This window comes from Colobus angolensis, unplaced genomic scaffold (assembly GCF_000951035.1).
Source record: "Colobus angolensis palliatus isolate OR3802 unplaced genomic scaffold, Cang.pa_1.0 Scaffold146, whole genome shotgun sequence".
NCBI lineage: Eukaryota > Metazoa > Chordata > Mammalia > Primates > Cercopithecidae > Colobus > Colobus angolensis.
This window is the reverse complement of record NW_012114555.1, coordinates 3,105,262-3,115,486: the sequence shown is the minus strand read 5'-3', so window position 1 is coordinate 3,115,486 and position 10,225 is coordinate 3,105,262. Positions and strand designations below refer to the sequence as shown.

At 45.9% G+C, this 10,225-nt stretch overlaps 1 protein-coding gene across 1 annotated transcript in view; it reads right to left on the bottom strand.

The window, feature by feature from the left end:
• Positions 1-10,225, bottom strand: part of SEL1L3 (sel-1 suppressor of lin-12-like 3 (C. elegans)) — a 119,021-nt gene that overhangs the window by 34,486 nt on the left and 74,310 nt on the right. The window contains exons 12-15 of the mRNA XM_011935640.1: positions 10,031-10,150; positions 7,566-7,706; positions 3,574-3,636; positions 1,577-1,753 (exon numbers count right to left, since the gene is read on the bottom strand). Coding sequence (XP_011791030.1) covers positions 1,577-1,753; positions 3,574-3,636; positions 7,566-7,706; positions 10,031-10,150 — 501 coding nt within the window. The remainder of the gene's footprint in view (positions 1-1,576; positions 1,754-3,573; positions 3,637-7,565; positions 7,707-10,030; positions 10,151-10,225) is intronic.

Here is a 10,225-nt window from a genome sequence, read left to right as displayed (position 1 = left end):
ATCTCAAACAAAAATAAATAAATAAATAAAAATTTATATACACATATAAACTATATATAAATTAAAAATACATTTTTTGTTTGTTTGTTTTTTGAGGTGGGGTCTTGCTGTGTCGCCCAGGCTGGAGTACAGTGTCTCAATCTTGGCTCACTGCAAGCTCCGCCTCCAGGGTTCCAGTGATTCTCCTGCCTCAGCCTCTTGAGTGGCTGGGATTACAAGCATACCTGGCTAATTTTTGTATTTTTAGTGGTGAGGGTTTGTGTTTTTAGAGACGGAGTTTTACCATATTGGCCAGGCTGGTCTTGAACTCCTGAGCTCAAGTGATCTGCCTGCCTCAGTCTCCCAAAGTGATGGGATTACAGGTGTGAACCACTGTTCTCAGCCCTCCTGAACTTGTTTTAGTTCTCTGCATAGCACCGATCTTCACCTCCTCTCCTATTATATAGTTATTTGTTTATTGTCTTTTCCATCTGGTGGAATGAAAGCTTCATAAGAGCAGGGACTGACTTGCCTGCTACTATGTCCTCGGTGTTCAGAAGGGTGCCTGGCACTGGGTAGGTATTCACCACATTTTGTTAAATGTAGTTGAGCTCAGGGCCAGGCACAGTGGCTCACGCCTGTAATCCCCGCACTTTGGGTGGCCGAGGTGGGCAGATCACTTGGGGCCAGGAGTTCAAGACCAGCCTGGACAACATGGCAAAACCTCATCTCTATTAAAAATACAAAAATTAACTAGGCATGGTGGTGCACGCCTGTAATCCCAGCTACTCCGGAGGTTGAGGCATGAGAATCGTTTGAACCCAGGAGGTGGAGGCTGTAGTGAGCTGACACTGTGCCACTGCACTCCAGCTTGGGTGACAGAGCGAGACTCTGTCTCAGAAAAAAAAAAAAAAAGTAATGTAGCTTAGGTTATGATTACCAACATCAACATTATTATTAATAGAGTGGACTTCCACTGTGCACTAGGGCCAGGTCTTCACACCACTAAGTGTGTGATCCTACGTTACTTAACTTCGCAGAACCTCAGTCACTTATCTGAAAAATGGACATAACCAGAGTATTAATAGCTATTTCAGAGGAGAATTAGGATTACATAAGAGGGCACATGGTAGGGTGTTTTGCATGGTGCTTGGCACATAGGAAATGCTTAATCAACACTAAAATTTGCCATGGTATTTTCATTATTATTAAAACTGGTTTCACACCAGGCAGTCGTATCTGGACTTAGCTCTCCTTGCTTCTAGCAAGATCAGTCTCTGCTCCATCTCATGCTTATTCCTGTCCTGTGTCATCTCCCACTCCTCCCTCTAGCTCAAGCCTCCCTCCTCCATGAAGCCTTCCTGGCTGCTTTGGCCTTCACTGTTTCCCGGCTCCAGAGCTTTGGGTCATGCCATTTGCCACACACTTGGCACTTGGCCAGATGCCACCCTTTCCTCTTCACTATCTTGTCTTCCTACGAGATCCCCTGAGCTCCTTGAGGACAGGGACTGTGTCTGGGGCACACAGTGTACCTTCAACAAATGCTGCATGATCAAGTGACTGACCAGTTGCAGAGTGGGTCTCAAGTCTTACTCACTTGATTTCTTCCAGGAACTCCAGGGAAGATGCCATCCAAATGCAGGACTCCAAGATTGTATGATGCATCTGGGTTCCCCATTTCTTCTGCTTTTAACCAGTACTTTGCTGCTTTGGCGTAATTTTTCTTGAATTTGTGGTAATACCATCCCAGGCCATTGACTGCCTGATGCAATCCCTAAATTTTGGAACAATAAAGAAATTAACTTTAGAAAAATGAAATCTAAAGAGCTCTGGAAGCAATTATTGTGGAAGCATTCTGCCTAAGTCTGAACAAAACCTTCCCTTTCTCTTATCTTGGAACAGATGGCATTAAAGAAAAACTAAGTGCTAGAAAACACAAGCCTGCCTCAGAGTCTTCCCAGGTGGGTTTCACCCGACTGCTGCTGGGATTCTGCCTTCCATCTCTGCAGCAATGTTAGCCCCCAAATCATTGTTCTGCTCCTGTGGGCTCTTAGGTAACACGCTTGTCTATAAAAGGCCTCTGATTGCCCTGCTGCGTCAATAGTGCCCTTGAAATTCATGAACGCTCAACTGAGGCCTGAAACCTGCCCTGACTGGGATGGTTTCTAGGTGATCCGCCTGCCCATCTGTTGATTCCTCTGCCCTGAACACCAACACGCACTCCGTGGGAAGCAGACGCAACATCCTACTTGCACGGCACAGGTGCTCTGTCTTTGCATGGTACCCCCAGTTCTGACAGGGGATTCCGGGTCTGGGAGGGGCAGAAGCAGAAGGGGATGGCAGTGAAGAATGAGAATCATCTAACACTTTTAAGGCCATGACTATTCCAGATCAATACAAGTGTATTTCCTCATTACTTACCTAAGCTCTGTTAAAATTCATTCAGAATCAAGCACACTAGACATCAGTTCAGCACTAGGATGGTACAGAGATGCAAATTTCACACCTTCCAAGGAACCACCTCACGGCCCCATTTTATGGTCCTCTGCAACCAATGACTTCCATGACTACCGTTGAGTTATTTTTCTACTCCTGCCCTAGAGTTTCTGTTGGGGTCAAGAGTGGGGTACATATCAGGGGGTTCCCTCTTCCTGGGTCATGTGTCCTCCTGACAACACACAGATGGAGGAACAATCTTTTAGGTCTCTCATTCCATGCTCCAACTTCCTGCTGTATGCAACTTTGAGCTCCTCAGGAGACGAGAATGAAGAAGAAAAATCAGCATGGTCATTTTAGGAGTCTTCATCGTTAAGGCAAATATTGGTAGCCTTGGAGGCACATCCAGATGCCGAAAGGGCTATAAGGTACCTTGTCAAGGTGTAGATTTATAGTAGTTTCTGCAAATCTATTTATTTGGACATCAGTATGCATGCACATATGAGTGTGCACATGTGACTAGGCATGCATTGGGCATGCGTGTGTGTGTGTGTGCATGTGTGTGCATGTGTGGGTGGGGGCCTCTCGAAAGCAACATTGTAACCTCCATTCTATAGAGCTGTATAGAAACTAGCCGACTTGATGATACCACTTAAGTGTAAATAGTGACAAAAGCAAAATAATGCCCAAACCTAGCAATAAACTTAATAAACAGCCCTGTTATCAATGCACAGGAAACAAATGCTAAACGGACACCACAGAGTTAACCTTCAAAGGAGTTAGGCTTCTGGTTTCCTGAATTCAATGGCATTTACACCCATTCAATTTCCAGGGGTCCTGCTGCTTGTTATCAGGGCAGCTCCTGATTATAATTTTAGCCTTCAAACAAAATCAGCCCGAATGCTATTGACTGGAAGGTGAATTCAGCTTTTGAATTTTGCTGCCCCTATTGTGGCAAGTTTCTGTATGTATTGTAACTAAAAAGTGACTAATCACTGCAGTGGGGGTGCCGTGCCTGCGACCGACCAACCGCTCACCACCCCATTTCCACCTTAGGGCTTTGTAGGAAGAGGCTGGCCATTTCCTTTTTTTAGATGTGTGAGAGTGTGTGGGTGTGTGTGGTGGAACTGTTTCCCTTTGATAATATGCATGTGTTACCTTGGAAGCTGCTTTCTTCATCAGCTCTAAGGCAAGCCGTCTGTTCTTTTTTACTCCTTGACCCTAAACATTGATAAACAGTGACGATTACAAAGAAAATAAAACCAGACTGCACACATATAGACACATTAGTGTTGGATATAAAATACTTAAAAATAAAACCCTAACTTTCTTCATTTCAACCCAAGCTTAGGGATTTCTATAGGCAGTGCTGTTTCATCATCATCATCATTATTATTTCACTTATATTTGTGGAGCACAGGCAACAAACCTCAACTTTGCAGCTTAGCAGTAATCCCTGCGTCAACGGCAACCCTATCAATCCACAGGTACTGTTGGGGGAAGCTATGAATCAGGTTAAATGGGTTTGGTCATCCTGGATGCTTTCCTCTGGGGACTACCTAATTTGCCAGCCTGATAAAGCACTTTATCTGTGTTGGACAGTCAGGAGTTACCAGGCTGTCGCTTGCAGCCTTCATCAGTGCTGGCTGGGGTCTCCAGGGTGGAACATTGTTGCTTCAGCATCAGCTCAAGAACCGGCTCCACAGAAGATAGAATGCAGCAGAATCGGTTGCCTCAGATGTAACTAACAGAAACTAACAAGGTTCTTCTAGCAAAATCAAGATTTTCCAGAGGAGGTGGTTTGTCCACAACAGAGAGACACGGGTTTTGGGGTTCTTGTCACAAGAGAGAAACTCTGTGGAACACACTGAGATGTCTGGAGGACCACTGGGGAGATGGTGGGCTCAAGGGTAGAGTGGAAGGAGGTCCTTGAGTATCTCTTGGCATAGATCTGAAAGCAAAGATAGCCAGGCAAGGGGGAGGAGGTGGCTGTAAACCACTGCTGCTTCCAAACTCACTTAGAATTACTGATACCCCCAATCCCCATGTGCCACATGGGATCCTCCTGGACTCAGACAGCAGTTGACAGGATCGCCTGTGATTTGAATGTGAGAGGGTTTTGCAACAAACACACCTACAAACGCTATGTAGACGCTTAGCTCTACAGTAAATGGAAACAGCACTAGTTACCATTCCTGTGTTAATTAACGTTGGCCAAGCACTGTCTAAGTGCTTCATCGACCCCACCTGAGGTGCTGCTGTTATATTCTCATCTGAGAAATGTGCCCACATAGTCACACAATGGGAAATGGGGGCAGAATTTGAATCCAGACAGGTGGACTCCAGAATCCAAGCTTGTAACCGCCACGCTCTATTTTCTTCTGCCTATTTCAGTTCATAACCTCCTTGTAGGATCTGGGAACCATGCAGGATATACTTGACTGTCTGTCTTTCAGGACCCCAAATAAAACTGTGAATCCAACTAAAGGTTAAATTACATATGCCAAGTTTCTACTCGACTTTAACTTGCTTATTTAATAGAACCAATGAACTGAAGCAAAGTGGAAGATGAAAATATTTTTCAGAATGGCACCACTGCTTCATTTAATTAGGGAAGAAGAGGAGAGGGAAAAGGACATAGAAGAACACTTGGAGTAACTGGAGGGGGAGGAGACGAGCTTTCCGGACTTCTGGAAAAGCATCAGAAAGACCAGAATCACAGAACGTTAGTGCCTGGTTGAAGTATAACAAGTTTATCTTCTCCAACTCTTTTTTGTTTTGAAGAAATAAAACAGGGGCCCAGAGTGGTTGACTTAGCCAAAGCCTCACAGTTAGAGCTGCAATGACAACCCATACACTCTAGGACAGGGATGTTTACACTATACCCGCTATCGAGTCAAAACTGGGATGACTTTTCTTGCACAGACGATGTACTCTACACAAATCTGAGTAGTATTGGAAGTTGTTAAATGAGAGAAATGTGAAGCCTGGTATATCGTAAGTACTCAGTAACTATCCACTGAGTGAATGGATGGAGGACAGTTGCTGCTGTCAAAGTCAAAGCTTTATCCTTATGTGGATGCCAGATAAGATGGACTCGACTACCTGGAATGAACCACAGCCACCATCTTGGTACCATCTTTGCATACAAGCCCGATGCCCCCACACAGCCAAATGCACTTACTCTCTTTGCATATGGAAAGCCCATTTTCAGCGTGGGGTTCTTTCACACAGAATACACTTGAGGAGATCTTCTAGCCAGAGGCGGAAATCTTCCCTGAGCTACTAATAAAGGGCTTCCTTCCTCCCACCCAGAGAAAACTTAGCAAGAATGCAGAACCCCACCTCTCTGCAAAAAAGCCTGAAGGTGTGAGGAAGCAAACCCAGAGAAGGCATTATGTCACTCCCAGCATCATTTATTTCTGGATTTGCCTCTCCCTGTAGATTGTGAGATCTTGGTGGGCAGAGATAACATCTGATTTGTGCCTTTATCTTTGGACTCCACTCTAGTGGACAGGTGCTGCTCCTCTGTGCTTACTGATGTCGGTCTTCTGCCTTCCTCTCTGTGTATGAGCTCCCTGAGGTCAGGGATGTGACTCATGCATCCATATGTCCCTCCATGTAGCCCAGAGCCTGGCATTGTGTCAGCCCTGAATGGAATGGTTGCTTATTGAACAAATACATGAATGCATTCGCTTATGGCTCAGATTCAAAGCATTTCCATGTTGATTTGACAACTGGAAAGAGAACGTCTGAGACCTCAATTTGGAAAACACAACCACCAATAGGTTTTCAGGCCTTGATAGGGTAGGGAGGGTTAGAAATGTAACCACAGCCATGGTTGTTAATTTCGGAGTGGCCACAGCTGTATTCTGGAGATGGGCCTGGTCTTGTTTGAAGATCCTTGCTTTTTGGGGGCAGCTGCTTTCTTGGGGTATGGACATAAGTCTAAGAATTTCCTTACCAAAGCCAAAGCTTTTTACTTTTCTAAGATTGATGAATTGATGTCTCTGTGTTTGGGGAGGATGAACACAGACTGTGAAGCCAGACTTCCTAGATCCCAGTTCCAGGTCAGAAATGTACCAGTTGGGTGACCTTGGGCAAGTTACAAAACTTTTTTGTGCCTTTGTCTCCATACAAATGAAGAGCGATCATAATATACCAAGGTATCAACCTCATAAGTCGGTTGTAAGGATTTAATGCATTAGTCTGTGCAAAGCAGGTAACAACCACTCAGTCAGTGTGAACTATTACTAATTTTTTTTTTCCTGAGATGGAGTCTGGCTCTCTCACCCAGGCTGCAGTGGCACGATCTTGGCTCACTGCAACCTGTGCCTCCCAGGTTCAAGCAATTTTCCTGCCTCAACCTCCCGAGTTGCTGGGATTACAGGCACAGCCACCACACCTGGCTAATTTTTGTACTTTTAGTAGAGATGGGGTTTCACCATGTTGGCCAAGCTTATCCTGAACTCCTGACCTCAGGAGATCCACCTGCTTTGGCCTCCCAAAGTGCTGAGATTACAGGCGTGAGCCACCACGCCAGGCCATACTATTTTGTATAAAGAACTCGGCATTTTATGGTCCCCAAAGTCCATTGGTCCTATTATCTCATTCAATCTGTGGTCATTGCCACTGTCCCATGAGATGAGGTGACTCCAAGGACATACCTGATGGTTACAGAGGTGGGACTTTAATGCTTGTCTGCTAGGCTCTTCCCACCCCTCTCCTGTTGGCTTAAAACCAAGATCTTTATTTTCATCAGCAGGATTGTTGGGATCCAGCCCAATTACACACTATGTTTAAGCTGTAATTAAAAGAGAACTCTGCCTGGTGGCAAACTTGCAGTGCCTGTGGGGGCTGGCAGCTGAGTGCCAATCGATAGAATACGGGTATCTCCTCCAGAATGCCACGGTTCTTGCAAAAGCACAGAGAATCCAGGTGCCAAACGTAAGACTAATGATTAAAAATGAGAACAGGGAATTGCTTCTGACTCTGCCTTTTTAGCCAACATCCCTTTCCATCAAGAGTGACAGAAGCATATACTAAGTTTCTCCAATTATTGACTCCCTGTTTGCCGGTCCGCCCACAGGAAACTGCTCAGGAGTCTGATAAGAATTGCACAATTTCAGCACAAATGAAGTGATTCTTACCTTGAATAGCACAATGGCATAGTCATAGATTAATGCAGGATCCTCCGTCTCCAGGGCGCCCTTGGCATACCACTCAATTGCTGCTTCGGGATTCTTGGCCACACCTTGCTGCCCCCAGAACAGCATCTGGGCCAATCGTTGCTTAAAGACAATAGCAATTTAGAACAATGACTTTTCCTGTGTAATGCTTAACACAAGACTTTGAAAGGTGGGAGGGCAAACCTATTTTACAATGTTTTCAATTGAGTACCAAGGATTAGCTAGATACACTTTTGTCTTCCAACTGGAGGCCAGAGCCATGAACATGGACTTATGTAAATACAAGCCCTTAATGCAAGCCAGAAATGAATGGTTTGTGTGTGTCTGTGTGTGTGTGTGTATTTACTGTACCCAGGACCAGAGCTAGCTGGAACTTCGTCAATAATCAGAACTCCTCAAATGGCACTCTTTGGGGAGGTATTGCCCTTTCTTTTGGCATGTGCTTGGCATGGAGGTCTCTGCACATCTGTATCATTAGGGCCTCCTTCTATAGCATTGATCTTTTATCATTTGTCTACATGGCTGGGTCCACCCTCAGACTGGAGGCTGGAAGCTCTTGGGAGGGAGGAACCTCAAGATGTTACTTATCTTTGCCCCTGTCCGTTGGCCCCCTTACCCAGCAGAGCTCAACAGGTCATAGAAGCTGCTCAACAAAGACTTAGTGAACAAAGGAAGGAAGAAGTGCCTATTGTTAGAAAAGTTAATGCAAGCTCTGGCACACCCAGGAAATGGCTCTGGCAGAGTCATTCCCAGGCTGGAGTGCAGTGGCAGGATCTTGGCTCACTGCAACCTCCGCCTCCCAGGTTCAAGCAATTTTCCTGCCTCAGCCTCCTGAGTAGCTGGGATTACAGGCACAGCCACCACGCCTGGCTAATTTTTGTATTTTTAGTAGAGATGGGGTTTCTCCATGTTGGCCGGGCTTGTCTTGAACTCCTGACCTCAGGTGATCCACCCGCCTTGGCCCCCCAAAGTGCTGGGATTACAGGCGTGAGCCACCATGCCAGGCCATACTATTTTGTATGTATTCCTGTATTTGTATATCCTTCCTGTACTAGAGAGACTGCAGGCTAGGGACAGATGCCCAGGAACATGGCCAGAGCCATGTGTGTTAACATTCCAGCTCCACATGGGTCCCTTATTGTCTCTCCTTCTTTCTGCTTCTCCTCTCATCTCATTCTCTTCCATTTTCCTCCCCAGTACTTATAACTTCCAGCAAAGTATTTCCTGAAATGTGGTGAGGACTCCTATAGAGAGGTGGGAGACCTGTTACAAAAGAGCCTCTTGGGCCAGGTGTGGTGGGCCTTAATTCCTGCACTTTGAGAGGCCTAAGCAGGAGAATTGCTTGAGGCCAGGAGTTCAAGACCAGTCTGGGCAACATAGCAAGACCCCATCTCTACAAAATATTTAAAACTTATCAAGGCACGGCATGGTGGTACATGCCTATAGTCCCAGCTACTCGGGAGGCTGAGGCTAGAGGATCGCTTGAGCCCAGGACTTTGAGGCTGCAGTGAGCTATGATCATGCCACTGCGCTCCAGCCTGCCCAACAGAGTGAGACCCTGACTCTAAAAAAAAAAAAAAGCACCTGTACTGTCTGCTCTGTCAATGCCTGTGACTCCTTTCTTTTTTCTGTCCCTTTCCCATCTCTGGGCTTCAGCCTCCTTAGCAGCCCCAGAGGCTCTTCCCGACGCTGCTGCACTCATAGGGAGCATTAAGCCCAAGTTAAATCCTTCCTGTGGGAAGGAGGCTTCCTCCCAGTGCAATCAGCGTTCACAGGCTCCCACAAAGGGCTCCTCTTCATAGTGAAATCAAAGCAGGGAAGCAGAGAGGGTGTTTCCCCAGCCATCTGCCCTTTCTCGTACCTCCTAAAAGTCCATCCAAAGAGAAGAGATGTTCAAGAGACAAGGTTGAGCCTTGTGGTCCAACAAGCCATAAATGACCTTCTATTGCTCTTCTAGCTGAGTTCATGGTCTTCTGGACACCTAATTTCCCCTGTACCCCAAGGTGCATCGTGTTTTTCTATCTGATGGATGCATCAATGCACTTGATGGTAGTCTTTAGGGCTGGTCGTAAATATTGTGGCTTTCCCTCCTTCTGGGTGAGTGGCAGAACTTGAAGTCAAGAGGGGCCACGCGATTTGCATTGGCCAGTGAAATATCGCACTTCTGAGCAGAAGCGGTTAGCCAGTAGGTAGGGCGCTATGGCCATGGCTCGACTGCAATGGTTTTGGAAATCTCTGTCAGCTTGGGCTCTTAAGGGATTGTGACAACTATGGCCTGCCCCTGACAACCTCTATTGGACATGTAGTGTGAGTGAGAAATAGTGGCATTGTTTTAAGCCACTGAGGTTTGAGATGTTTCATTACCACGGTATAACTCAGTCTATCATGGCTGATAGAATCTCCAAGACAGTAGCCTGCATTTTTACCTGAGCTGCTGCATTGCCTCGGGTAGCTTCATGCTTCAACCACATAAAGACGTCTCCATCTTCTTTGGTTTGTACCTTGAGTATTTCATCATCTTTTAGTCTAATTGTTTCAACATATGCCTGAGAAGGAAGGAGGGAAGGAAGGAAGGAAGGAAGGAAGGAAGGAAGGAAGGAAGGAAGGACGGAAGGAAGGAA